This window comes from Lonchura striata, chromosome 1 (assembly GCF_046129695.1).
Source record: "Lonchura striata isolate bLonStr1 chromosome 1, bLonStr1.mat, whole genome shotgun sequence".
NCBI lineage: Eukaryota > Metazoa > Chordata > Aves > Passeriformes > Estrildidae > Lonchura > Lonchura striata.
In genome coordinates this window covers 135705015-135732879 of record NC_134603.1, presented here as the reverse complement: position 1 = coordinate 135732879, position 27865 = coordinate 135705015, and the positions used below count along the sequence as shown (strand labels likewise).

Sequence of the window (27865 nt, the reverse complement as noted above, 5' to 3'; positions counted from 1 at the left end):
TTGTGTTGGTTTTATGTTCATTTGATAATTTGTGGTCCTAATACAGCAAATATACTTGAACAAACACAATGAGGGTATGTTTCAAATCTTCTTTAAAATAGTATTTTTTAATTGGTGTAATAGTATTTCTCTATATCCACACCTGGGCCATATGCTAAATGAAGCTGGAACAGAGTTAATGCAGTTCAGGTAACAGTTTAAGATTTAAGATTGGAGTATGTTATGCCTAATCTAAAGTCCAGTGATAAGTTCCGTGTTTTAATTTTCAAAAAATTCCTGAGGCAGATATATCAGTAAAATACAGAGAAATTTTCTTGCTTTTATATTGCACTTCCACAGTGAACCAAGTACTATTAACACTTACAAAACACAGAGAACAAAGTATAACTTGAATAGGTCTTGACAACAGCAGCTCCAAGTCCATGTAGAAGATAATCGAAAAGCCATTGTCTTCTTATTTTTTGATGGGAGATATTGGTAGGGAAAAAAATGCAAGTTTGTACTGACAAAGCTTACAAAAGTAATGAAAATACATTTGTCTTAAAAAAAAATACTAGAAACAAATCTTCAAAGTTCAGGTTCATTTATACCACAGACTTCGTGAAATGTTAGCACTGTTGGGAGTCAATACACTTATTAAGAGTGCATTTGCTTCATGGTTGTCCCTCAACTCCCACTTTTTTCCTGCTCAAATACTTGCTTCTCAAAGCTTTTTAAACTGTCTGTAAACCACCTTGACTTACAGTGATAATGACCTATTACTATTTGATTCAGTGCTCTGTCAGGATACCAGCATGCTAAACCCTCTGCAAATTCAGGGACAAAAACTGGTTATTGCCTCAGAGCATTTGCAATCTAACATTTTAGACAAATTATACAAACTTGTGGTACTGATCTGCGATAAACAGATAACAAAGGAAGGACGAGCATTTGGAAATTGCTCGTAATGCTTTTTTACAGGGAGGACTGAATAGCTTTAGTAGAGTGAATTAAGCACTCTTGAAATACCTTGGTAATATTTTCATTTTCTGCCCTTCATTCTATCCATGAATGTTATCAGGAACCAATTTTATCTCACTATTCTGAACCAGTATGTTTCAAATTGGTAAGAATGTAGAGTTTAGCCTACAGAACGATACAGGTATAAATAAGCAAGTGTTGGATGAGATATTTACTCTTACACTAGGAAGGTCTGTAGTGAACCAAAAAGGCTTTTATTTTTTTCTTAACAAGAATTCATCTGGGAATTAAAATGTATTATAACACTGTAATCAACTATAATTAGTCTGTAACTTGGAGCACAGTAGGGTCCATGCAGTACATCCTTGGACTTGGTCAAAGAAGAAGAGTGAGTATGTTGTTTACTTTTCTAAAATACATGTGCAACAGATAGGGTTTTTCTGAATCAGTGCTGCCGTTTGGTCTCTAGCGTTTGGAATTCAAGTTGTGGTATCTGCCACCTGGTGGTGAACTGCTCCTCCAGACATGCTGTGTATGAAGCAGTTCATCATTTCAATAAAAGCACAGTTAACAACGTCAGTAACACCAGTAGGCAGCTGGCACAGGATCATCAGTTGTTTCCTGGGCCTGCTGTCAGTCCAAGTGCAGAGAGAGACCTTGCCCAGCCTCTTTGCTGGGGAACACTCAGCTTATGACATCTCCATTCAAATCAAAATGCATCATCACTGATGGCTCTGTATTCTGCCTTGTGAATACCACCTTGGGTTTAGAATAAAATAAAATAAAATAAAAAATTGACTACTGTTTCCAAAGTTGAGGAAAATGGGAGCAACTCAGTTATTCTTTTCCTGTTCCTCTGTTAACAGACAGAAAAACTGGTAGGTTCAACACTAATGCTTCATAATGCTAACATTACTATTATTATGTGTGTGTATGTATATACACACACACTCAAACATGATTTATAATACATATAATATATTGCTATATCATATGCCATGATAGTTATGTACATACATTATATTTTCATTATATGTGTTATTTTCATTTCCATGCTGTAAAACAGTGGGAATTTGAGCTTCAGGTGAACAAATAGGCAGCTATTAAGTACAATTTTCAGAATAGAGGAGTATTTTTTATTACATTTCTTGATGTAATTCCAGCTGTTAAATTGAGGCCAGGTAGTGTCTTCTCTTTGTCAGTAATAATAGAAAACGTATCTAATTCTTTTCAGCTGTAATCTTCTGTTATCTACAGGTAATTACTTTCCGAACTGTGGCACCTGGTCTATTATCACTGAACTGAAGTATTTCTTGTTTTATTGATGTGTTTTTCTTCTAGGAATGAACAGTGCCAGTTAGTTTGTTTGATCATTAAATAGCTATTCTGCCTTAGAAACTTAGAGGCACAGGGAAGGAAAATGTGATGACAACAGGAGGTACAAATTAAATACTTGTTTACATGTTATTTTTGTAATTCTGTAGAGAACTTTGTGTTCACATGACTAGAAAGACACACTCCTCAATAAACCAGAGGAATGCCTCTGACAGTTTTATATTAAAAAGGGATGAAATGGTGCTTAAAATAATGCTGTGAGATGATAAATCTCACTTTCAAAGGAATGGCTGGTCCTGCTGCAAGAGAGGTTGGGCATCAATACAGAAAGAACTTATTTAAAGTAGTTCCTGTTACGAGCACTGTTTTTTTAAGAGGTTTTGTTGATTTAGTGGTTGTAGGAAGTTTAAAAAGCTTGGAGATGAGAGAAGCTATGGGCCTTGGCTTCTGTCTCCTCTCTCTTCAAGGAATGCCCATTCTATAAACCCAGGTCCCTGATTCTGCTTTCAGTTTTGTGCTGTGCTGTGAGGCCACACATCAGTGGGACATAGAATGTCACACCCTAAGATTAGATTTTTCAATGAAGCTACTTTTAGGTGTTGGTGAGGGCAAGCTTTCTTTGTATCTATGTTATTTACTCTAACTTGTATTTAACACCTTGCAATCCTGCATTAAATAACAAAATAAAAATGAGAAAAGCAAAACATGATAGCCAAGTTCTCCCTGGTGAGAAGTGTATTTGTCTTGACAGCTGGACTGGCCATTCATTCCTTGAAATCCTTGAAAGCACGCTTAGATAAGTGTCTGTGTGGGCACACGTGCATGGATACACATTCACATGTATGGATGTGTGTATGTAAGTGCACTTAATATAAAAGCTGGCTTAAATACCAGTTTCAGCATTTCAACACCAAGCAATGGTGAAGTGAGGGTTGCTCGCCCAGACTGACTGGAAGAACCAGCATGAGAGCCCATAAAGGCTTGTATTAATTAACTTAATTGTCCTTGTGGTCTGACATTGCAAGGTCAAAACCATGCTTGATGCTGTTTCTGCTGTACCTCCAACTTCCAAGAGATTTATTCAAACTTGCCTTCTAGCCTAGACCTGATGTATTCGTTTTGTAATTAAAGCTTGTCTACTATCTATAGTTTACGTAAGTTGCTCTGTCAAGTTGTTGCACACTTGACAGAGTATTTTATTTTGCACAAAGTTGTAAAATTATGAAGGGTAAAATCTTACCGTAAAATCAAAAGAAACTCTGCATATAAATTGGAGAGTTTATATAATAGAGTCTGATTTTCTATGGTCTTCATAGGGAAGACACTATGTCTATAGACACTTCTTAATTCCATGTAATTCTGCATGCCATAGGTGTGCATCCTAAATTATACTGTTAATCTGTTTCTTACCACCCTGTGGCACATCTGTCACAGGAAAGAGTTCTTTTTTGTTTGTGGGTAAAGAACTATCTGAAACAGACAAAAAGAAAACTCCAAAAACTTTCATTTTGGAAAAACTACTGAAATGGTCAAGAGATAAAAAATAATTAATGTATCTATTGCTCCATTCAGAATGAGAGAAATAAAAGTATCTTGGCTGTACCTGCAGCCTCCCTGCAAAGAGAAGGAAACAGCAGGCACATTGATAGGGGGAAGTGTAAAAGGCTAGTGGGAGAACTGATTGCAGAGCTGATGGGAGTAAATTGGACTGATCTGGAGATTGGATGGGCAGAAGTAATTGCTCAGTATCAGTCACAGCTCCTGCAGTACCTGTGTCAACGCTGTCTTTATCCAAAAATCTGTCACCACTAATTCTCATTCACATACATAGTTTGAGAAAGGTCCCAGAATAAAAATATACATAAAAAGGCAAAATACTTATATATTTGTAATAATTATTTAATTGTTGGTTCCTATTATTAAGTTGTTTTTTGTTGTTTGGTTTTGTTGTTTTTTTTTTTTTTTTTTTTTTTTTTTTTTTTTTTTTTTTTTTTTACTTTTTGGGGCTAGAGACCCCAGGATCTGAGGAACTGAGCAGTGCTGAAACCAGTTTGAACTTGTATTTGATGTAAGTCTTGTATCTTGCTTCCAACAATCATCAAAAACAGATGGTTTAAAGAACTGAAATCTTTACTAGCAATAATAGTCTCTCTATCCTTATCACCCATATTTTAAGCACAAAGATTTGTATTTATCATACACATTTTTTTAATGCTTTGATATGTTTTCATTATGCATGTATATGCCTAACCCTCTTCAGTGCTGTACAGCCCACAGCCCTTGCCATGCAGACACCAGCATGGAGAAGCAGATGGTTCTGTGCAAAGGTAAGCTGTAAAATAGAAGAGATAAGTTAAGAGCTGCATTTGAAAATGGAATTTAAAAAGCTGGAGGAGAGTGCAGCAGAAAGAATGGGATGCTTGGAGAACACTTGCCCCCAGTTTGACCCTGCAGCCAATCCAGGCCATCAGCAAGCAGGCTGTGAGAACAGGCAAGTCTGCAGCTCCCCAGGCATGGTATGCAGGGGGGCTACAAAGAGGTAGAGTTGTAAAGATCAGAGGTGTGATCTCACATGGATACAGGTGTGCAACATGTGGCATCACAAGCTCATTTTCTTCCCTAACCATTTCTACTTCTGCTGTTGCGAACTGTAAGAACTGTGCAAAGTGTTTTGGTGTATTTTTTCTGTTTATTTTCAGTCTTACTCTTTTACACTTGCCTCTCATTCAGAATTGAGGAAGACAGTATTTAATTTTTTACCATGAAGAGCAGCCAATTAGAAAAAACCCAATGTGACAGTAGTATCCACTTGAATGAACTAAATCTATTTGTTTGCTCAATAACTTTTTAAATCTTAATTAGAAAAATAGGGGAAACACTGAAATACTAGCTAATTTTCAAATTGGACCCATTTTGCTTCCAATTTACAAGATTAAAAATGTTTACACCAAGTTGTTACTTGCAATCCAAATCCATTTAAAATTATAAATGCCATGAATATTTCAATGTGGTGTGTAAAGGTAGGAGCAGTCCTATGCCTCATGAAAGTTTTAGGTACTTTTCTTCTGCAGTATTTAATAATCAAAACACATAGACTAATCAGATGATGCCGATAGCCTGAATACTGGATTCTATATCACCAGCTCACTGGGATGTAATTAATCTGTTGCTAGGTAGGTAAACAAGTCTGGGTTATGCCTGGCTGCTGGAGGGAAACAATATCTGTGCCTGGCTGGCTTTATTCAGTTGCAGAAGAGCAAAGAGAAGGGCAGCCCTGCCCACATACTGCACAGTCTCACCTGATGGTTCATCCAGTCCCTGTACTGGGAATTTAGGATTCCAGATCCCCAGTATTTCTTACTGCCAAGCAGAGATGGCTCCTCCCTCAGTAACCTGGGGTTCTCATGAACTCATGCTGGCCACTAAGATGCCCAAAATATTTGAGTGCTCATATATTTGCACTCATATTTGAGTCCTAGAGTTTCCTCTGGGAGTCAGCTAGGAAAAAGTTAAATACAAGGATGGCAAAGCCCATTTATGCATCTGGACCTATGCTCATACATGCATCTGAGGTGGCTCAAAGCATCTCTGAATTGTAGACAAAGGTTAATTGTGTGCAGCCATGACAGAACCTTGACTGCCTCTGTTATGGACAACTGAGGAGAGACAGAACCTGGAAGGCAAAATGGAAAAAGATCCTGAAAGCTGAGATTTATGGTGGGGTGATGGGTCCCCTAGACACTGCTCTGATTTTGGTGACTGACATTAGTGGGAGCAGCAAGGCAGAGCTAAGATCTGAAGTAATTTATTTGCTTTTCTCTCTTCCTTTCTTCCAATTTGTTGCCATAAGCAACTGGGTATTTTGTCTACATCTAGCAGCACACCTAGAGTCACTACTAAAACTCTAAGGAGACCCATGAAAATACCCAACTGGTAAATACTTGATGATATGCTACAAATATTTTAACTGATTTCATGATATGCCATTTAGTATTAAGTGAAATGTATCTCCTGCAAAGGAAGTCTATTTTCTTTAGTTAATACTTTTTTCAGCTTTTGTGCAAAATGTCTGTGCTTTCTTCTTTTCAATCTTCATAAAATAAAAGGCTTTTGCTTTATCTTCCATGTACATCTAGGAAGAGGTCTTTTTTGTCAATTAAAACCACTAAGTTGCACCTTTACAAACACAAGCTCTTTACCTGGTTAAGTTTAAACATTTCTGATGGTTTCTGATGGTCTGCTTAGACTGGTGTGAGTCCATGGGTTGTGTCTGCAGTACTGGCATGCAGCATTTTGGGGGTTTCCTGGATATACCCACATGCAACAACAGAGATTTTGGAAGTACAGATGCCCACAGGGAGCCTTTTAGGGTACTGCAGGTGCCATGTTTGCTGCTTGCTGTCCTAATGTTTCATACATGAAAAAATATTTGAATTTCAGGACCCCAGATGCTCAGCCACAGAGAGAATAACTCTCTGTGGCTGAGCATCTGGGGTCCTGAAATTCTAAGATTTTTTCACCTTGCTGCTCTATTTTCAGAAGAAAACTACACATGTGATAGCTAGCATCTATCAAGTAGTGTAACTGCTGAGCAGTGTCTGCAGGGTGAATTTAAGTGCTCTGGGAATATGTCTCATCATTTCAGAAATGCAAAGCCACCTCAGAAATCCACAGTGCAGGACAGGTGCTTAACTCTCACTTTTGGTGAACTTCTCTACTTGCAGTATAAGCAAAAGTTACATTTTCATGAAATGCAAGGCACAATCCATTGCTGTCATTTGACCTTGCCATGGTCGAACCCGGAGAATAATCTCAGGATGTCTGCTACAAAGTACAGAATAGCAGCCATTCTGCAGCTATAGTCCCCCTTCTAGGGAGAAAGCCGAGCAGGGTAGCTTGCTGGGAGACATTCACATTGCCTCTTAAACTGACAATGTGAGATGTAAGAAGAGTCAGGATCCAGGCCTCTTCTACTCCATTTGTCTCAATGAAGTGAGAAAAATTGTGGCAAAGGAAAGAAGACAGTGAAATCTACAGCTTCTCCAACACAGTGATTCAATACAGCTGTTTAGTCATCGACCTACTGTTCTTCACTTCCTCTTACACATTATTATGAGGGGGGGAATAATAATTCATAATCACTGGATTAACTTCTCTCCAGGCTACAGGACAACTTTACAATTGCTTTTTGTTATTGGAAACTATTGGGTATTGTGCCTTTGTTTTGAGATTTCCTTTCCCTCCTATGCATTATAACTGAATGAAGGTTTACTCCTAGAGGTCGTTTCAAAGTGGAGTGACATGATAGAAACATTTTCCTTCTAAACTACAGCGATGGGCTTGACACTGGGAGGTCATACTTGGCCAAGTGTAAATTACAGATTCAGTTTTATACATTTGAATCACAAGTTCTTGTGGCAACTCACAAGTTGTAAAGGACCAAGTGATGTGGGACGAAGGGCAGCCCCAAGCTAGTGTTCAGTACACAGAGGATCAGAGTTTGACAGCTGGAAGGACATATAGCTTTCTTCTGTTTGGCCAGCAAGATCTTTTACTTGATATGTCACATGCAATACATGACAGAGCAGAGTATGATGCCACCTCAAATCAAAAATGGAAAAAAGTAATCCAGATCAAACTTAAATAGGGCAGAAGTAATAGCTTCCTCACATAAAATTGCTTTCACAGGTGCAAAGGTAAGGAAAAATGCACCCTATTCTTACATTTTAATGTGGCGTTTGGCAGCACTGCTTGACCCAAGCACTCAGAAATTCTGGATCTCATTCAGAAAGCTTGATATGACCCTGGAAATCCTGACAGTTCAAATACTTAACACAGGTTCCTCTTTATTTGTTTTCCTGGGTATAAATCATTACCATTCAATTCCAGGTTTTCTAGCATGGAGCTTGTAGAACAACAAAAGGCTCTGGGAAAACAGAAAGTGCTGAGTGCCCACCAGCCACAGTGCAGGGATTGCCCTGGTGGCCTCAGCAGCCTCCACCACCTGCAAATTTTGTTCATAGAGCTTCATATTGAGCCCTGGAGCTTCCTCTGGGAGTCAGCTAGGAAAAAATTTAACACAGGGATGGCAAAGCCCATTTATGCATCTGGACCTATGTTCATACATGCATCTGAGGTGGCTCAAAGCATCTCTGAATTGTAGACAAAGGTTAATTGTGTGCAGCCATGACAGAACCTTGACTGCCTCTGTTATGGACAACTGAGGAGAGACAGAACCTGGAAGGCAGAATGGGAAAAGATCCTGAAAGCTGAGATTTATGGTGGTGTGATGGACTGCTCTGATTTTGGTGACTGACATTAGTGGGAGCAGCAAGGCAGAGCTAGATCTGAAGTAATTTATTTGCTTTTCTCTCTTCCTTTCTTCCAATTTGTTGCCATAAGCAACTGGGTATTTTGTCTACATCTAGCAGCACACCTAGAGTCACTACTAAAGCTCTAAGGAGACCCATGAAATTAACCCGGCTGTCCGAGTGTTCACGGTGTGAGACGGAAACCGGGGAAGCCGACAGAACGCGCGAGGATGCTGCCGAGGCCCGGCGCGGCCCGAGGGGCTCCGCGGACGGACACGCCGGGGCTGCGCTCGGGTCTCCCGCGGCCGTGGGGGCAGCGCCCAGGGACGGGACCCCGAGGCCGTAGCGGCCCGGCGAAGCAGCGTGGCCGTCGGCATGAGGGGCGCGGCGGGGCCGGGCCCGGGCGCGGGGAGCTCGCACGGCCCCGCCCCGGCCCGCGGCCGGCGGAGCGGCCGGGCAGCCGCGGCGGCCGCCGCCTCCTCGCTCCCGGTTTGGCGCGGGGAAGGACCGCAGCTAGAGGGAGCTGCTCCGGCCGCGTCTGCCCGTGCGCCCCGGTTCTTTCACAGGCTCCCCCGCCCCTTCCCTCCCTCCTTCCCCCGTGATGGCGGAGGACAGCGAGTCCGCGGCCAGCCAGCAGAGCCTGGAGCTGGATGACCAGGACACCTGCGGCATAGACGGCGACAATGAGGAGGAGACCGAGCACGCCAAGGGGTAGGGGCGCGCTTGGGGAGCGCGCACGGCTCGGGGAGGCAGCTCCGTGTCCTCCCCCGCGGCAGAGGCCGGGCTGGAGGTGCCCGGGCCGGGCCGCCCCGCTGCCCGGCGCGGAGCCTCGGCGGGGCGGGTGTGGCGGGCGCTCCTGCCCGCTGCGGGCGGCCTGTGCGCCCCGGCCCGGCCCGGCCCGGCCCGGCCCGGCTCCTCCGCGGCGCCTGCGCCGGGCGGGGAGCGGCCCCAGCCCGGCCGCCTCCCGCAGCGTGCGGGCGGGGAGCGGCCCCAGCCCGGCCCGAGCCCCGCGCCCTTCTGCAGTGAGGGGAGAGGGGAGCCGGGCCCGGCCGAGCTGAGGGGGCGGCGGCGCTGGCACTTACCCGCCGGACACCGGCCTTGAAATCGAGCCGTGTGAGCGACGGTAAATCCTGCCTTCTTGTTGGCGCTTTTAGGGCTTGGGGCGTTTCTGCGTATTTTTGGCCGTCAGGAAGTCCCCTGTAGGAGATGCCCCCGTGTCCCCCCGGTGGTTCCGGCTGAGCGGCTCCCGCGGCCGTCCCGCGATCATCCGCACCCACATCTACACCCACACCCACCGCCCGCTCCCTGGGCCGGGGTCCGCTCCGGGCATCGTCTGTGCCGGCCTGTCCTGCAGGCGCTCCTCCTCACCCATTGTCCTCCGAGAGTTGTTACCTCCCGATCCACACGCCGTGGGGGGCAGACCGTGTGTTTTAGCACGGCAGTAGCCGGGGCTGACGCTGTTGTCTGGTTGTAGTTCCTTCTCCACTAATCTTGCGTCTCAGATCTCCCACGCTTAGGATCAGGCGGCGTTTCCAGTTGCCTGGGGGCTGATAGAGCTGCGGCCCCTGCCCCCCTGCCGCTGTTGGGCTGGCTGCAGTGTGGCTCCGTCCGGGCACGAGGTGCCAAGGTTCTGCCTTGCTCTGCAGCCTTTTGGGGCAGGGGAGTGGGAGGAATGTGTTTCAAAAGTCGGCTTCATTTAATTTTTTTTTTTCTTTTTTGACGGGTTAGAAACGTGATTGCAGAGAAGGCGCTTTGTTGTCGCAGCCAGGAGTGACTGGAGTAACCTAAAATAGAACTAGGTTAATCTATACAGTGCTACACAGATATCTTCCTCGTGAATTTGTGATTGATCTGCTTGGGAGCTTTTCTATAGGTGATTGGTGTTTGAGAATGTACTCTGTTGTCTTCTAAGATTTGGTTGACAACAATCTTAAACGTGGCAAGAGAAATCTAAGGGACTTTGGAGTGCTGCTTGTCTAGAAGGCAGGAAGGGGGGAAACTTTGATGCTTGCTGCTCTGTCATTGAGCTAATGGCGTGCATACTAAAATAATTTTGTTAGAAATAATTACAGTAATATAAATCTGGGATATTAAAAGGGACAAAATGGTGTTTGGTTATCTTGGGGCTTTTGTAACATTTGCTTCAATTAATATGTCACAGTTGGCGATTCCCAAATATGCGAAAGTAAAAGTCCTAAGAGCAGAGAGTTGTTATTTATTGTGCTTCATAGGAACTCACCTGGCATCCTAGTTGGGATTGTTTGCTAGCCAGATAATGATTCAGGTAGTGCCTGTCCAGAATTCATGTGGATTGTATTCCTACTGAAGTTTCCTCTCCTGACTGTCTGTGTGGGTGCCTGGGCTGTAGCTGCCCTCTGCAGCAGAGCTCTGTGTGTGGCTGTGCTTGGGCTGCTGTGACAGCGAGTGCAGTGCGTAAGGAGCAATCAGGAAACAAAGAATTGCACTTCAGTGTGTTCTGAGTCACAACTTGCTGCTCTACTCCAGCACGGGTCTCGCTGCTCTCTAAGGGACACCAGCTGTAGCCTGTATGGTCTTCCACCCAAAACTTGTTTCTCTTGAATATCCCAGATCTATTTTAATGAGTATTTTTTAATAAGTGTAGTTGAATTAGTGGTAGATCATTCCAGTAGAAAAAGCCTCTTAACTATTGGTGTCTGCTGCATGAAGTCTTATATTGACTCTTGAATTACTTTATTTTCCTGTAATCTTTGAAAAATCTTGTTTGCTACTCTTTGTCTGCAGGCTAAAATACTCAAAACAAATTCCAGCAAATGAAAGAAAAAATCTCACAGCAGAGTATGCAAGATCTACTCTTGATCTGAGAGATTAATCCATAGTAATAGGAGCCTAATTAATTATTTCCTGTTTTCTCTCTGTCATTGTGTATTAATTCTTGAAGTAACTTTAAAGTTTGCTTCAAGGTTTTATATTAGGTTTTATATACTTAAGCAATTTATGAGCAGTCCAACTACTTGAGACCATGACTTTGTCAACTGACTCGCTAAATTCTGCATGGTCTCTATTAGTGCTGATCAATATTTAACCATATTCTATTTTAACCTGCACTTTTTAGAAGGAGGCAGAATATTGTGTGTCAGTCTCTATTGGATCGCCATCTAAATTATTTTCAAGATGCTCCTTGACATTTGAAAATAGGTCCTTAGAATGTTGCCCACAGGAAAATGAGATTTTTAGATATATACGACTTTTTTGGTTGGTTTTTAATTTGAAAGGGGTTTTGTGCTTGAGCACTGAAAGAGTGCAGCAGAAAATAACCATTTTATAGCTCTTAACTGTGAAAATGTCTTTGTCCTCTGATTCTGCTCCTGTTTTTTAGAGGCAGGATTATGTATGTTGTGTGACTCATTGCTATTTTCCTGTTCTGTAGTTTGCTCCTGCTAGACGCATTATGCTGTATTTGTTCTTTGTTGTAATAAAGTGTGCTTTAGAAAATATCTTTGTTAGTGTGGATGTAGAAAAAAAATCTATTTGTTGCACCTGGATCCACCCTGCTAAGTCCAGCCTTATAAGGTCTCTCACATTCTAAATAGCTCCTTATGCTCATTGCCAAAAAGGCCTTGGGCATAAAACATTTAGTCAACAGATGAGAAAAAGGTGTGACCTTTAAACAACTCCCCCAGACCTCACAAATTATTTGCTTTGAATGTTTTAGTAGTATACCCCTATGATTATTGTTTAAAAAAGGCCAACTTTGTAATGAATAGTACTTCTGAAAAAGAAGCAAATATTTTTAATGCAGTGGAAGCAGTGCTTGGTTTTAGCAGGTGAGTTCTACATCTCAGGGTACAGACTACAGACTTGAAGGGTGAGGCAGAGGAAACGTGCAGATCTGAGGAATACTCTTGGTTTCGGGTTTAAGGTACTGCTGCTAGGTTTTCATGCTAAAAACTTTGCATTCTCAAGTGTTGAAATTTATACAAATGCAATCTTCATGCAGAGATTCTTTGTAATGACAGTTTGTTAGTAAGTGGAATTTGAAGGGCATAGACCCTTCTAGTCAAGACCTTTCTATATTGTCTTGAAGCAGTGGTAGTTTTTCACAGCAAAGAGAAAGCCCTTTGCATCTAAACCTCCATTTTCTTTATGAACCAATGACAGCCCTAGTATAAATAATACTGCTTTAAAATGTTTTGAAGTCTTGCCCATATACCTGAGACCTGATTTTTGTGATCAGAAGATCTCTATAACATCTTCAGAAATGCAGCATTGCAACCTCACTTACTCACAGAGAGAGAAGTACTGTGAAGACAACCTCACACAGGCCTTTGCAGTTTAAAAATAAACACCTGAAGTACATGTTTGGTTTTAAATTTGAGAAATTGCTAACTTAAGATAACCAATCCATGTAACATAAAACAGATGTTGATATTACAAAAGGCTTTTTCTGCTAAAGTAGAATTTAGTGTTCAAAAAGGAAATTAAAATATAGTGACAATTAGTCAGTGAGAAAGATAATCTCAAACCAAGGGAACCAAAACAGTTTGACCACCTGAACAGGTTAATTGTCATGCTTCTCTGGATTTTTCCATCTTGGCTTTTCATAGATTTGCTTTGAGCCTCATAAAGTTTCTCCACCCTTGCCGCACTTCTCCCCAAATGCACTAAGTATTCCCATTTTTCAGTTTTAAAAAAACCAATCCAACCAAAATACCACCACATACAGGGAGAAGTAAAAGTATTTTTTTCCCACATCTATGCAAAACACCAGATGTGTGTACATAAGTGGAAAGGTATGTGGGTGGGATCATGGGCTTGCATTTGTGACTTGCAGGCAGAATCATAAAACTGTAGGTCTAAGTGACTATCTCAGAGTCCTATCCAAAGCCTGTTTCTGGGGCAAGGTTAAGTCATTTTGGAGGAAAATAAGGTCTTTTGACCCTTCTTCTGGCTCAACTGAATTTTGATTTGCATGTCACTTTTATGCTGGGCTCACCTTTTTCTTATTCATCAGACTGACAAAATTGTCATTGTGGGTGCAATTAAAAATACCTTAGACTGTGCCTGTACTTTATAGCTTAACCTCAGTGTATAGACTTGTCCTCCTATCACTGAAGTTCTCCTGGTATAAGTGCGTCTCCACTAGACTGACATAGTCAAAATCTTCCAGAAGTCTTAACATTGAATGGTTTTCTTTGTATAATCTGTTGTGGTCTGTGTGGCAGGCTGCACTGGGGCAGATGTGTTGATCTGATGCGTGAAAAGTCATGTTTCCTGACCTGCCAGCTTGACATGGCAACACCCTTGGATCTGTATTGTTTTTCTGCTTTCCACATAGCACCTGAGCTCAAAGTTGTGTCACTTTACAGGTGCAGGGTAGTTTGGAAAAAGAGATTTCACGCTTAAAGTCAATTTTCATAAAAATGGGAAACTTTTTTCCTCCCAGCTTCTAAGTGTGAGATATGATTCAATGTGTCATCTTATATCTGACCTGACAGAGGAGAATTCAGATATTAGTCAGCATACAAGAATGCCAGAGAAAAGCTTTTAATAGGAGCCTTTGGTTTCAACCTTGTTACCTTTGCATATCCATTGTGCTGTCAAGTCTAGCATAATTACTACAAGTTGAGCAACCAAGTTCTCACTCCCAGTTTTAGAGCCTTTTAGTTCTTCCCAAGGCAGAGCATGAGAAGGACAACAAATCTCAGGAGATGTTTTGGTTTTGCTTCTACCCTCATTTGCTTGGTATCTCTGGTTGTAACTTGTGTTGGACAAACCTGTTTACTGAGTACGTAGAAGTTTCTGTGTGCTGCCAGCTGCCAAATATCTGGGCTGCAGGCGTGCCTAAATAGTAGGATGAGTAGAACTCTATTTAAATCCTCTTTTACATTGTGTGGACTGTAACAGTGAAAAATAAACTGACCCAAGCAGGAGATTGTGCATAAGTAACTGCTTGAAATGATCCCTGGATAACCTGTCAGACAAAGATATCAAAATTTATTTTGCAACAGACAGTGTGAAAAATTTAAACCCAAAGATCATAAACCAAGGACTGGGATTTTGGAACATTTAAAAAAAACCCTAAAATCTAGTAGTACAGTATAAAACGCCACATATATTTTACTATATGTGGCATTTTACTTATGTATTCCTTCTTTCCCAGCTGAAGAATATACATTTCTATATGAAAAAGATCCTAACTTGGTCAAAGAACAAGCTGTGATTGTCCTGGTAAAAGTATGGTTTGACTGGGGATAACATTAGAAGAGTTTGGCAAAGCTGATTTTTCTCCACAGCTGCCAAGCTTTTTTTTTTAGTTCAATTGTTCATTATTTCACCAAACTAAATAAAACATTGGCCCTCAGGTAATCCTAGTGAGCAAAATTCCCCTGTGGTGTATGTGACGCCGGATCCTCCTGAAACACAAGAAGACAGTGAGCTGCACTGGTGCAGTTCGGGGCTCGGTGCCTGCTGAGGGTGTCTGTTCAAGAACAGTGTTTGCTGAAACTCTGAATAGCCTGGTGTTCAGCACACAAATCCTTGGGAGCCAGCTCAGGGACACAGGTATCATTTGTTTGCTATATGTGAGGTGCTACAGGGAAAGACAAGTTGATGGACAGTTGCAGAAAGTAAAAAAATACTTCCTTAAATGAATCTCAGCAAAGGTGAAATGACTCCCCTAGTATTTTTATCTCACTTTTGCCAGTGAAGGTAGTGAAGTCCTAGGTCTTGTACACATGTATGAGGTTTTGCTGTTTTGTATTTATAACCACTTGACAGTCTTTTGGGTCTGTTTTGCATTTAAATTCTGTACAAAATATCAGCTTGGTATACAGGCCTTCAGATAGATTTAAATTTTACTCTTAAATGAGTTGATACTGTGCTGCCCAGGTGGCCAAGGAAGCCAATGGTATCGAGTGGGCCAGCAGGACCAGAAGAGTGATCATGCACCCTTGTACTTGGGCTGGTGAAACCACACCTTGAATCAGTGTTGAGCCCTTCACTGGCCTCAAAACTAGAGCTGGAGCATGTTCAGAGAAGGGCAGCAAAGCTGGTGAAGGGGCTGAAGAATAAGTCCAGTGAGGAGTGTCTGAGGGAAGTGGGGTTGTTTAACTTGGAGAAAAGGAGGTTCAGGGAGGATCTTTACTACTCTCTACAACTACCTGAAAGGAGGGTTTAGCCAAGTGGGGGTTGGCCTCTTCTCCCAGGTAACAAATTACTGGACAAGAGAAAATGGCTTCAACTTGCATTGGGGGAGATTTAGATTGCATGTGATGAAAAATCTCTTCACTGAAGGGGTTGTTGAGTATTGATGAAGGCTTCCTGGAGAAGTGACTGAGGCACTGTCCTTGGGGGTTTTGCAAACATGTGTAGATGTGGCACTGAGGGATATAGTTTAGTAATGCACTTGGGTTAATGCTGGGCTCAATGATCTTAAAGGTGTTTTCCAACCTAAGTGCTGTGATTCAATAAAATTGTGATTCATTGTGGATCGTGTAGGTGGTCTGGCAGTATGCTTATTCTGCAACAAAAGATTTTCTCCCTGCATCACTTACACAAGTCCATCTTCTGTTTCTGCAGCCTTCTAGTAAATGCTTCAAACTGTCTCTTACCTGTCCAGTGTGTTTGGTCTGCTCTGCTGTTGTCCATTGAGTAGCAACTTGGTCCTGTCCTAGAGGCTACAGCATTTACCATGCTTTCTTTCTGGGAGCATAATCCAGTGTAACCTTGAAAGTTTCACTACAGACAATTCTAAAGTACACTAATGATCTCACAAAAATCAGTCTTTGCTTAGTTGCATTGTTTGGTTAATTGCAGGCTTTGGGCCTCCCAACTAGAGGGAGGGTGTCTTCTTGACAACATCGGCTCAGACAAGGCATAGATGCTAAGATGGTCATCATAATCTTGAAAGTGAGCATGTTACAGCAAATAATATGTCCTTGCAAATACGTTGATCTCAGTAACTTTAGTTATGTTCTTCTGAGTTTTCTTTCTTTTTGTTTGTCAGTATGATACCTGGGGTTTTTCCCCCTGCAGGATTGAAAGAAACAATTGTTTGTTGCATTGACTTTTTCTTTTTCAGTGAAAAACATCGAAGCCCCCCAGTCTGTCTTCAGTTCCATCATATGCATATGGTTTTGCTGAGAGATTAGCCTCTTGAAGACAATTTAGTGTTGACTCATTGCCTCTGTATTTTCATTCTGTCTGAGAGTTGCCAACACATCCCACATTTCACAAATTCTGATCTAATCTTGATTCTATATCTTGATTACTTGTTAAATAAAAATCTCCTTTAAGAATAACTCATGTTATCAATAGTAAAAATATATCAGAATCCTCAAGTGCAATTTTTATTTTGTTACTGGGACATTTTAATTAAAGCTGACCCCATTGTGCTTATTGTTTTAAAGCACAAATATTTGTTTAGTTTTATGTTGTCTCTTACTGGGATTTCAGCAAGATTTTCATTGCAGCCTAAGTTAGGAACAACATTTCCTGAAAACAGAATGTTTTATCTGGATTCTTCTCAAATTCAGATGTGTGTTACAGTTGAGCATGAAGGAGAAAAAGTGTTGGAGCACTAATAATTACTAAGTTTCCAAGGAGGTTACTTTCCTCAGTTCCTACACTTTCTTGTGTTACTCCAAACTGTTGAATTAGGTCATTTTGTTTTTGTGCTGGGTAATAGTCTGGAGAAGAGTACTGGTTTCTATGTAGTATCGCAATTTGACATGAATATGTCAAAATGCCTGGTTGTGCTGGTGTCAGAGCATAAAACAAATGAGACAGCGATTGCAGGAAGTTTTGCATCAATGCTCTCAGTTCCCCCCTTCCTTACTTTCTTTCCACTGCCTTTTCTTTACATTCAAACCACTATTGGATTTTTCATATCAAAATGCTGGATTTTCCATATTTAACTTTTTTTAAATTTGAGGCTCAGTGGTACTGATTTTTCTTATTGCACATTCTCTGAATCTCTGGCAGAAGTCCTGGAGGGGATTTGGGAGCGAAGAAGAAGAAAAAGAAGCAGAAGAGAAAAAAGGAGAAACCAAATTCTGGAGGCACCAAATCAGATTCTGCATCTGACTCCCAGGAGATTAAAATTCAGCAACCTTCAAAAGTGAGAGCCTGGTTCTGTTTTAATTTGTGCGTGCTTTCTAATTTAATTTTAATTTGCATGTCACTTGTTATAAAAGTGAGTTGGTAGTTCTGTCTTAGTGTGTGAAAATCAAGCAAATGGTTCCTGTCCTGAACAGAGAGAAGCAAGCCAGGACCTGGTGTTTTCAGAGCTGCTGTCACCACCATAGTGGTGTGCTGTGAGAAAGACAGAGGAGTTTTGTCTTTCTCTTTGAACAGTTAGAGCTTGAGCTAGTGACAGCCTCATTGCATAGAATCATAATCTGCGATGGTAATGCTTTTAAATAGATCTTGTATTTGATGAATTGCCTTTCATTTTTAGCCACCATCTAACTTGGCTTAGTGCAGTTTTGGTCACTCTTTTAGCAGCAGGAGGGAAGGTGGGCCTGCTGTGCTAGCCAGAGTCTCTAGGGCAAGCAAGCAGCATGTATTTGTACATAAAATGCAGTAATCTCAAACATGGAGATAAAGGCTGAAGAAAAATTTTGCTGCTAGAAAGGCCTCCACTATAATTAAGAATGCAAAATTACTTGAGGGAATGTACAGTCCTTGTGGATTTTCTGATAAAATAGCATTGTCTGTGTGTGCCTTCATCTGTCATGTTCTGAATGAGCAATGAATAACATGATGTGGTGCCTTTTTAACATACAGCTTTTATCCCAAGAGAAATCTGAGTCCAAGAACTAAAGTTTGTAAAACTGAGAAAGTTTATGGACTGTTGAGCATATTGAGGTAGTTGTATTTGCTTTGTAATTATTTTATGGACTGTTAAGCATATTGAAGTAGTTTATATTTGCTTTATATTTGCTTTATTGTGGAGAATTTTACACCATTGTACCATCAGGAATCTTTGTTCTGTAAGATTTGTCAAGTACATTGGGGTTACCAATTAATTTTAGGGGAAAAAGATTGTGTTCTGGCTCATCAGTATATTGATAGATTTTTGTGTTGTCCCCTTAGATCTTTTCTGTGTTACCCTGATTGCTCTGGCCAAATTACATGGGCACATTTGGCACAGGGGACACTTAATAATATGTAGAGAGGTCTTAAGTACTTTGCCACATGTTTTGATGCTGCCTTTCTGTAAAACATGTCATAAACTGCTAATACAGGAAGATTATTGGCAAGTGATGCACAAGTAACTTCACATTCTTAAAACTGGCATGAAATAAATTTTCGTGTTAACATAAAGTCATAGTTAATTGCTATCCTGTGAGTTCCTTGATTTTCTGCTGACCAAGGTTATTGTTCCATGTGTTGCCTCTAATTGCATTAAAAGAAAGCTGTTTCATGTTTTTTTTTTTCCTTTTGTGTGCAGAATGTTAGTCCTGCACCTTGCAGTATTGCACACCATTTCTCTGATGTGATGTGATATGCAAATGTGAAAGCCTATCCTTGTTCCAAGTTGTGTACTTAGAGTGGCACTGTTCATGATTATTTTACTGACACAAGTTTAGTCAGTTCGTTAGCAATCTTACAAAATTTTCTGTTTTATTGGCATAAAGAAAAAGTTCTTATATAAGTCTTTCTTTCAAACCCTAGGCAGCTAAACCGCTTTACTCTTATGGCTTTCGCTTTTCTCCAGGCACAAGTGCATCAACATTGCCTGGGGTGTTATTTTGCCTTCTCTGCTGTGTTGCAGGTCTGTCTTAGACAACTAGTCTGTTAATAATTTTTTGAAAGCATCTTAGACTGCTGATCTGGAACAGTGTGGAAAAGTATAATTATTTTGTCTGCTGCCCAAGTAATACTTAGATTTTGTATTCTTGTGCTGTATGAAATTTATTACGGAAAACAGGCATTTAGTGTTTGCTTGCTCTTAGTTGAAAAGAGTATATTTTAGAGGAGAATGATGTACACCTTACCTCTAAGAGAAGATATGCAAGATCATCAGGTAGAACTCAGTGGAGCTCCTGAACTCACTGAAAAGGATTTTGAAAAAGCATTTTGAGGTCACATGAGTTTGTAAACAGATCTGTCAGTCTGGAGATAAGTAAAGCAGAACAGTGAGTCTCCTTGGCTTCTGCCTTCCTTGTATGTGATGTTAGTGATAGTAGACCTTTTGAACACTGGTGTGAGTGCAATCATAGCAGTAAATGTAAGCATTGTATGCTTACAGTGACCTTGAGGATGCTGCCCATCTCACAAGACTTCCATCTGTCCCTATTACAGGTTCCAGTGATGTAAGTTGTCCACACTGACACAAAGAAAGCTTACCATATATCTGCAATCTCGTCAGTCATTATTCTAGTCACTGGTGGCGTACATAACCTAGTCACAGAATGATAGATGGGAAGGGACATCTGAAGGTTCTTTGACCAACCTGCTGCTTAGAGCAGGTCCAGCTAGATCAGGTTGCATGGTCTACAAGGACAGAGACTCCATGATCTTTGTGGGTAACTTATTCCACTGTTTGACTATGGTTTTTGGTTAAAAAAAAGTAATTCCTTATATCTAAATGGATTTTGCTGGTTTGCAACTTGTCTCCTTTGTTTCTTGTCTTATCACTGTGTTCCTCTGAAAAGATTTGGCTCAGCTTTCTTTATAACCTCCCATCAGGCAGTAATAAGATTTCTCCTACTCCCTCAGCCTTCTCTTTTTAAGGCTGAACAAACCAAGGTCTCTCATCCTCTTTTCCTTGTGTGTGGTGTGCATCAGCTCCCATTTATCTCAGTGCCCTGCAGAGAACTTGCAACACTCTGTCAATGTTCTCCTTGTAATGGAGAACCCCAGACTGTAAGGTGTGACCTCAGGGGTGCCAGGGAAGATTTCCTGGCCAGTCTTTCTGGTACAGCCTAGTATGCAGATGTCTGTTGCTGGCCAGCAATGTGCTGGCTCATGTCCAGCCCTCTGCCCACTTGGACCTCCAGGTTGTTTTCTGCAAGCTGCTTCCTAGCCAGTCCATGTTGTCCTCTGCCTTTGCATGGGCTTTTTCTATCCCAGAGGGAGGACTTTGCCTTTGTCAAACTTGATTAAGTTTCTTTTTCCAGCTTGTCAAAGTAGCTTTGAATAGCTGCTCTGTGGTTCAGCATATCAACAATTCTAGAAATTCTTCTTCTAGGTATCATCTGTGCACTTGCAGAGAAAGTACTCTTTGTCAAGTCCAGATCATTAAACAATATTGACTCCTGAGTCCTCTCCCTTGCATTCTTGAAAGCAGGTGTGATATTTCCCTTTATCCATTTACAGGAAACTTCCACCAATTGCTATTTTAAACGTAACAGATGTTAGCTGCACTAGCATCAGCCAGCTCCCTTAGCATCCTTACATGCATTTGGTCTGTTTTCAGGGACCTAAGCATGATTAGTTTGCTCAGCAGTCTCCTAAGTTTCTCTCAGACAGCTGCAGTGCACAGGGTCACCAAAGGCTTGAAGTCATCAACAAAACTGAGGCAAAACCATCATTTTATACCTCAGCCCCATTGCACAACAGGGCTATCTTATGCTGTGAAGAGATATTTGCCCTAAACTGAAATTAAACAAAAGAGCTGGTTTTTGTTTTTCAAATTCATGTGAAGTTCTGTGTAGGTTTTTCTTGCTTTCTGTTGAAAGAAAACAAAAAGTATTGAAAGTAAACTTCTTAGGCCGATCTCTGAGTGTTTTGAAATGAAAGGGATTACTCCTGATGTCCCTAGCCATGGTCTGTTTAGTACCTGAACATTAATGTCTTACTTACTATTATGTTAGTAAGATCTTTCTTAGGAACTTTTTTTTTTTTTTAAGATTTTCTGATTTTTTAATATAGAAGGCATATTATAGACTTTCAGTAAATACAGAGAATAAATTACAGTGTGTCAGCATTTATGTATGATTTCATGATGTACTGATGAGATTTCAGTATTTATCTAGTGGCATTAGTAATTTATGTCTGTTATCCTGATCTAGAAATAAGGTAGGGTTTTTAGGCTGGAACAGTGTTTTAAAGTGTATAAACATGTTAATTCACAGTTACTCAGTTGACAGGTGTTTAAGGCACACTTACAGATGAAATATGCAATACTTAAACATTAGGCATTTTGTTTCATTAACTTAGATAATAAAAGTGTTTATTATAAATAGTAACTGATAGGCTGCTTGAGCTCCAGACACAAAGTTTTGCTCTTCTCATGATTGAGGATACCAGAGGCTGATCACCCAAATTAAGCTTTCCTTCATTATTATGTTCATTTTATGGTGATTTTTCAATGTATGAATCCTAGAAAGAAGGTGAAATATGGAAATAGTAGTCCTTTGCTATTTAGTAAAAAAAAAAACCCAAAACCCCAAAAAACAAACAGTGTGGCTTGAAAGCTCTGTGCAGAATTGCTTAAAATTTTCCAGTACATTTAAGACTATTCTTTCAGATGTATTATTGCACTGCAGTCTAGGGAAACCTGAGCACAAGCATGGTGTTGGTATGCCTCAAAACAGGACTTGCCACCAGGAAGATAATAAAACAGATTTAAAAAGAGAGAGGGTAAAATACCTTTAGACTTAGAGGCCTGTTACCATTATTCCGCTGTACTGTCCTTTGCAGGAAAAAAAATTATCCCTGCTACATTTATTCAGAGTGATCAAAAAACTCCATGTGTACCAATGGTACCTTTATTGTTAAATACCTAAACTGACCCTTTTTTTTTTTTTTTGTGTTTTACTAGGGGAACAGGGAATATGAGGGACTTTTTATTGTGATACAGTATCATGCCTTAATGCTGCTGTATTTGTGTTAAAAATGATGATATTTCTTGGTTAAGTGCAAGTACTGCTGGCAACTATTTTGTTTGCCTGTTGCCCACCTAACTTTTTCCACCCTCTTGTCTACAAACATTGTACCTAAACTAACCATGATGAGAAGAGTACATGTAATAACAGGTAACAGTAAAAGAAATTAACATGTTTGTACAGCTATTCACAAAGTAAATACTCTCAAAACGCTTCCTGTTCTCTTTGTCTATTTGTGCAGAATCCAGCCATTCCAATGCAGAAGCTTCAAGACATCCAGAGAGCAATGGAGCTGCTCTCCGCATGCCAAGGCCCAGCAAAGAATATTGATGAGGCTACCAAACGTAAATACCAGTTTTGGGATACACAACCTGTACCTAAACTTAGTAAGTTTAACTGGATCTTTGTGAAAGATCTGTCTTATGATCACTAAAGACAATGTGCTAGCTCTGTGGCATGTTCTCTAAAATGAGTGTAGTGTTGGACTGTGTGTGGTAGGGATCCTTAGTCTTTTGTGTAATTTATGTGGAATTCTTGATGTTTTCCAGGGAAGTGGTTGACTTTCCCACAGATAATATGCCAGATACAGTGTTATTAAGTCTCATTCTGATGTCCCCTGTAAAAATGGGAAATGATATTACAATACATTCTTTTGTATATTTTAGGTCTGAAATATTGAACAATAGAACTTAGAAGTGTTTTTCACTTTAGAAGTAAGAATTCTTACGTGGTGACAAAAAGTAAACTTTAATGTTTTATTAGTAGTATTCTGTTTCTTTGTATTTCCTTGATTTTTTTTTCAGTAAATGGATTTGTTTTCACAGAAATAATAACTCTCCTGCCATAGGTTGCACTGTTTTCATACAGCTTTAAGTGGACAGTGACACTTGTCTGATACACAGACTTTTTATGCTCTTTGTTCATGTTCTCCTCCACAACATACACTACTTTGAAGTCATGCTTTCTCAGATTCTGTTATCTGTTCTTGATTCCAAGTGAGATGATAAGGTAATCTCTCCTTGCCTTTAAATTTATAATGAATTTGACAAGTTATTTTTTATACTGATCTCATCCTTGATAACACAGTTGGTAAATCTTCTTGGGAGAAAGTAGTTGCTGACTGTCTTTGTGTTTTCTGCTTTGCTTTCTGAATCTTCTTTTTCTGCTTTCATTATCTTCAAATTAAGCAGTTACAGCTTTTCAGTGTGAGCATACCTTGGGGGCTGCATAAGTAAAACATTCTCAGCACAGTAGCTGGTGTTGCTTTGTGCTACAGGTTTCTTTCCATTGCGCTGGAGACTAGTATAGAATAAGCAGAAATAAAGTAGTGTCAAAAGCACAGGAGCACTCTGCTCACAGGCAGCTTTTCACATTAATCCACAGCTATAGCTTAATCTGCAGCAATCTCATTTTTTCCTGACTTTTCTTGCATAGAGAAGTCCAGAGCAGAGTCCCTGGGATACAGTATTTTCCTCTGGATTGGATTGAATTGAATTGACCTGCCATGGCTTTTCTCTGTGCAAACTCTATCCAAATAACTGCATAAAGTAATGGTAGTAATTGTCACCAGCAATCCAGCCTAAGTGGAGAAAGACCCTGGCCAAAATAAATTAAAGTGTAAATCAAAAAGTGCTCTGGCCATAATTAAGCTTTTCCAGAGGTAGTTCAGGTGTCTGCAGTAGTGCCAGGAGTTCAGTTTAGGCTAAAAAATGTATCTTAAGCACTTAGATAGAGAGGAGAGTCTGTCACTTGCTAGTCTAAAAAGGCCTATACAGTGGCTAAGAAAATGTTTTGTTAGAGTTGTTCAGGAGAAATAAATTTCATTGAATTTGGTCAGTGAGGTTTTGTCCAACAGTCTCTATGAATTTCTTCTTAATCCCACAGATTTTTTTTTAAGCTTTTCTTTATCTGCTGTATGAACAGATTGGGAAGTCATGAGTAGCTGATATGTTTTATGAGTTTAGGTGGAAAAAATAATCTGTGGATTCAAGAAAATGTTGTAGAAAATCTTTGCATTAAACTTACTTAAGAAGCCTTTGGCCTTCAAGTTAAAATTATTAGCAATAGGTCCTTTAGTTATACCAAACCAGCCATTTAGTGCCAGTAATATTTGGGTAGTCGGTACTTTTCAGAGTTTGCTTAAAAATGCTAATAATTACAACCTTCCAAACTGGATGGCAGGCCATAACTATTAGTCAGGATTGTGCATCATGTGGAAAAATTCATACTCAAAGGAACATTTGACTAGTTTGATGATGGCTGACGATATGGTTGTGTTTATGGCTAAGAATCAGAGGGAAGGCCAACAGGGCAGATACTATGGTTTGAGTCAGTTCTAGACCTCCCAGCCAGGATGAAGAGGCAAATGAAATATTCTTTAAACATCTGGCAGAAGTCTTGCAATTGGCAGCCGTTGTTCTCATTCAACCTACGTAAGATTTACTACAATTATAAGAGTGACTTAATTATAGATTCTAGATAACAGCATTCCTGCTATACTCAGCACATGCACACAGGCACAGAGTTGTTTACATGCTACCGTGTTCAAAGGTGCCTGTTAAAAATTCCCCTTGAACCCAGTGACATACTTTGAGTCCCTTGCATTTCTCAGCTGGAAGGGTTGAGCTTTGAGGAGTGGAGGGTGTCAGCGTAGGCCTTTTCCTCAGCAAGTCTGCAGAGCATCACAGACTTGAGGGTTGGCAAGACATCCCTTTCAGAGGGAGGAGCTGATGCAGCCCACTCCGGTCCAGGGCACTGTAAAGGGTCTCACTTAGGACCACTCGTCTTAGGATTGCAAGATAATTTGCTTTAATTATCAGTAAGTTTCCACCATAGTGGTAACCCACATTGGTAACTGCTTTTTGGGAAAAAAAACAAAACCAAAAAAAACCAAACCCAAAACAAAACGAAAAATCCCATCCCGTAACAATGGTAACATTTCACTTGGGCTACAGTTCAGGTAAATGGTGTTCCAAGGCTCTCAGGGAGTACCTGATTATTAGGGAATAACTCATTATCCCTTGTTCCCCACCTTTTTCAGGCAAATGATAATCCTGATACAGTCAGTGTCACTCCCACCTTTACTTTGCAGGAGCTCCTGTTAACAGTCAAGGGACATTTCACTGCCCAGCTGGTTTGGTCAAGGCTTACTGGGAGCTCCTGAGATCATAGAGAAGGCCCAAGGATGGATGGAGACATACACCACCAAAGGGACTGCAGCGATGCCAAGGTTATGCAGGGAGGAACTCAGGAGGTCCAAAGCCCCTTACAGTATAATCTGACTCAAAAGACAATGCTACAAGAAAGACATTGAGGTGCTGGACGGAGTCCAGGGTGTTACTGCCCGGTTGTGGCCACCGGCTAGCATGGTCCCGATGGCTGGAGGACACGACAGGAGTGGCTGCTCCCAGATTCCTTCCGAGACCTCTAGGGTGGCAGTGCCCACAGGGGTTGGCAGCTCCCTGTGGCTGGCTGTGGCGTGGGAATCACAGCTCCCAAGCAGAAACGAAGGACTGAGGCGCAGAAATAGAGAGGGGCCACTTTTGTGAATTCCAAGGTAATTTATTACCTAGGAGGGACAAGTAAGCAGAGGAATGAGGGTGACAGCACATTATAAAGAGGGGAGGGTATGAGGGGTGGAAATAGCTCACATCCAGTGGGGAGACATTAGGGGAGGAGAACACAGCTGGGATAATCCAGTGAGGGCAGCACAGGGAGGGAACAGGCTTAACAATCCAATGAGGTGCTGGGGAAGGGGCAACAGGGAACTTTTGGGAACCAAATGGGGGTGGCTACAATGACAGACAGGGGAGGTGGGCAGCACAGCTTGGATTGACAGAACCATTAAGGGTACAAGGGGAGGAACAGGGAAGATTGGTGCTTTGGGGGACAGTCAAATGGCGGGAAAACTTAGGGGTAAACAACCTGGGAGAAACCAGTGTGAGGGGAAGAAATAGGGGGTACAAGGAACATACCAACTGAAACTTCCTAACATTAAACACCTCACCCTTAAAACAAAACATTGTAAAATCCTATAAAAATACACACCATCGCATCAAGAAGGGCAACAAACCTGGTAAACGGTCTTGCACACAAGTCTGATGAGGAGTGTCTGAGGGAGCTGGGTTTGTTTAACTTGGAGAAGAGGGGGTCAGGGCAGACCTTATCACTCTGCCACTGCCTGAAACGAGGCTGTGGCCAGGCGGGGGTCAGCCTCTTCTCACAGCTAGCAAGCACTAGGGCAGGGGGAAACTACCTCAAGGGGAGCTGTGCCAGGGGAGATTTAGGTGGGATGTGAGGAAAAATCTGTTCACTGAAGGATGGTTGAGAATTGGGAGAGGCTCCCCAGGCTTCCCTGGGGAGTGGGGTCACCATCCCTGGAGGTATTGAAAAGATATGATGCCTAGGAATGTGGTTTAATAGTGGGCTTGGCAGTGTATGGTTAGTGATTTGACTGATCTTACAGGTCCTTTCCAATCTAAATGATTCTGTGATTTTGTAGGTGCTGCTCCTTAGACGAGGAACAGCTGCGGTTTATTAGTGTATACTGAGGACTGGAGCTGTAAAGTAAGGAAGGAGAAGAAAGCATGCCTTCAAGTAGGATTTTAGGAACGCATTTCACATACCACCAGTATCTCATAAATGCTCTGGCTTTGCAATGTCACTGCTCCTGACTAATCCTGTTGAGTTCAGGTCTGTTCAAGACAGTGGTAGACAGGATCTGAGCCATAGCTTGTTAGCTGTGAGTACATGTTCTCATGATGATGCTGTGGATCTCATGGCTGGCTAAAAGCTGTGCGTGTGCTGATAAGTTGTTGTCTCTTGTGTTATGAAATGCAGGGTTATCAGTTGAGATGGAGTGGTTCTGTGCATATCTATAACTATTTTGATGAGACAGTCATTAGTCTGAATGTGATCTATGAAAATGAGAAGTAGTATAAACTAATAATTCTGATTTTTTCAGCATTTTTTAAAAGCTGCTTGTTCCATTCACATAATCATGAGGAAATACATGATGTGAAATAAATGCAGTTTACAGAACTATCAGGAAAGCTAGCAATGTAATAATTTTTTGGTTTTTTTTTTCTCCTCCTCCCTCAAAAGATGAAGTTATAACTTCACATGGTGCAATTGAACCAGATAAGGACAATGTTCGCCTAGAGCCATACTCTTTGCCACAAGGTTTTATGTGGGACACATTGGATCTTAGCAATGCTGAAGTTGTAAGTAGAACAATTTTTGTATGTATCTAAAATAATTCAAGTTTTTTCTGATTGATATATGGATAAGTGTTTGGATTTTTTTGTGTATGTTTTCAGCTGAAGGAGTTATACACACTATTAAATGAGAATTACGTAGAAGATGATGATAATATGTTTAGGTTTGATTATTCACCTGAATTTCTTCTGTGGTGAGTAGCAAGTTCCACATTCTGTTTTGGCT

The 27865-nt window shown here is 41.0% G+C and overlaps 1 protein-coding gene across 2 annotated transcripts in view; it reads left to right on the top strand.

Moving 5' to 3' along the window:
- The first annotated feature begins 9086 nt into the window (after window positions 1-9086).
- NMT2 (N-myristoyltransferase 2) overlaps window positions 9087-27865 on the top strand; it is a 35362-nt gene continuing 16583 nt past the window's right edge. The window contains exons 1-5 of one of the 2 annotated variants that reach the window (XM_021551669.3): window positions 9087-9317; window positions 17571-17706; window positions 22665-22809; window positions 27527-27645; window positions 27742-27833. In XM_021551669.3, the coding sequence (XP_021407344.1) occupies window positions 9208-9317; window positions 17571-17706; window positions 22665-22809; window positions 27527-27645; window positions 27742-27833 (602 nt within the window). In that variant the 5' untranslated portion in view covers window positions 9087-9207. The remainder of the gene's footprint in view (window positions 9318-17570; window positions 17707-22664; window positions 22810-27526; window positions 27646-27741; window positions 27834-27865) is intronic. The other variant, XM_021551670.2, reaches the window with a different exon arrangement.